This window comes from Mus caroli, chromosome 5 (genome assembly GCF_900094665.2).
Source record: "Mus caroli chromosome 5, CAROLI_EIJ_v1.1, whole genome shotgun sequence".
Classification (NCBI taxonomy): Eukaryota; Metazoa; Chordata; class Mammalia; order Rodentia; family Muridae; genus Mus; species Mus caroli.
This window is the reverse complement of record NC_034574.1, coordinates 128226766-128228406: the sequence shown is the minus strand read 5'-3', so window position 1 is coordinate 128228406 and position 1641 is coordinate 128226766. Positions and strand designations below refer to the sequence as shown.

The 1641-nt window shown below is 60.9% G+C and overlaps 1 protein-coding gene across 1 annotated transcript in view; it reads left to right on the top strand.

The window, feature by feature from the left end:
* Positions 1 to 623: 623 nt before the first annotated feature.
* LOC110294039 (nuclear envelope pore membrane protein POM 121) overlaps positions 624 to 1641 on the top strand; it is an 18577-nt gene continuing 17559 nt past the window's right edge. The window contains exon 1 of the mRNA XM_021162005.1: positions 624 to 1227. Within this exon, the coding sequence (XP_021017664.1) occupies positions 659 to 1227 (569 nt within the window). The 5' untranslated portion in view covers positions 624 to 658. The remainder of the gene's footprint in view (positions 1228 to 1641) is intronic.

Below are 1641 nucleotides of genomic sequence, written 5' to 3'. Positions count from 1 at the left end.
ATATTTTGAGACAGGGTCTCACTGTGTTGCTCCAGCAGGTCTGGAACTGACCTCGCTGCGATAAACAGTGAGCCTCCACACAGGGCCTGATTGGCCTTTTCCAATACAAGGTCTGATTGATCGGGTTTTATTTTGTTTTAGACGGGGAGGGTCTCACTAAGTAGCCCAGGTTGACTTAGAACTCGGGATCCTCCTGCCTTCACCTCCCAAATGCCGGGATTACAGGCGCGTGCCCCCCATCTCTGTTCTGTGCCTTGATTTCTAACATCACTCTTCTGCAGTTCAGGAGCGTCAGGGAAACCTCCAGCGTCAAAACCGGGCTGTACTTTTCTTCTTTTCTTGTTTTTTTAGTTTTGCTGTTTTGAGACAGGCTTTATGTCTCCATGCCGCGCTGGAATTGTCTTTGTGAACCAGGCTGGACTCAAACTCACGGAACTCCTCTTGCCTCCGCCTCCCGCGTTCTGAGAGGCAAGGCGTGCACCGATCCGCCTACCCAAACTGTAATTTTTCAAACTAGGGNTCTCGCGCCCGGCTCCGCACGCGGCGGCGGTTTCCCCTTTCCACCCGGCGCGCCGCGTCGACGACAGTGACGTCGGCGGCGGCGCGCGGCGCGGTGTACCCTGGGATATTTAAGTCCGCTCCGCGGCGCGGAGCCGCGATGTCTCCGGCGGCTGCGGCGGCTGACGGAGGCGAGCGGCGGCGGCCCCCGTTAGGCGGACGGGAAGGCCGGAGCCGGGCCCGCGGCTACGGAGGACCGGCGGGTGCCGCGGCCCTCGGCCTAGCGCTGCTCGGCCTCGCGCTCTACCTGGTGCCCGCGGCGGCCGCGCTGGCCTGGCTGGCCGTGGGGGCGAGCGCGGCCTGGTGGGGCCTGAGCCGAGAACCCCGCGGCCCGAGGGCCCTGTCGTCCTTCGTGCGCGACGCGCGCCGTCACCCGCGGCCAGCGCTCACCGCTTCACCCCCTCCGGCCAAGTCACCAGTCAACGGTAGCCTCTGCGAACCCCGCAGTCCGCTGGGAGGCCCCGACCCGGCTGAGCTCTTACTCATGGGTAGCTACCTGGGCAAGCCCGGCCCGCCCGAGCCTGCCCTCCGGCAGGACTCAAGGGAGAGNCCGGGGCGCCGCCCACCCGCACGCTCCCCGCCTCCGNCCTCGGCGGTCCAGCGAGTCCACCACGTCTACCCCGCGCTCCCCACCCCGCTTTTGCGACCCTCCCGGAGGCCGCCCCACCGGTAAGCCCCGGCGATCTTCCCAGGATGGGGTCTCTGCGGCCGCGGATTTGACCTAGGGCTCAACCTGTAAATCNGATTTAACTCACCTTCCCTTTTTCTTTTCTTTGCCTTTTCCCTTTCTTTTTATCCCTACGCCCTTCCCCCTTTTTTCCCATCACTCTCTTTTCTCTTTATTTATTTTTTCTTTTCTTTTTTAAGGGAGGGTATTTGGTGGCATAGGCTGTCTAGTTTCAACCCCGTTCTTTGGCTGAGCCTGAACTCATCCTCCTGCCTCGTCTTCTGAGCGAGGAGTTCACTGATAGGATTACAGGTTTGCACCAGGTTGTATGCTGTGCTGGGATGGAACCCACAGCTTCATTCATAGCAGGCAAGCCCTCTACCTATTCCCAAGCCTTTGGGGTTTTTTTTCTTTTT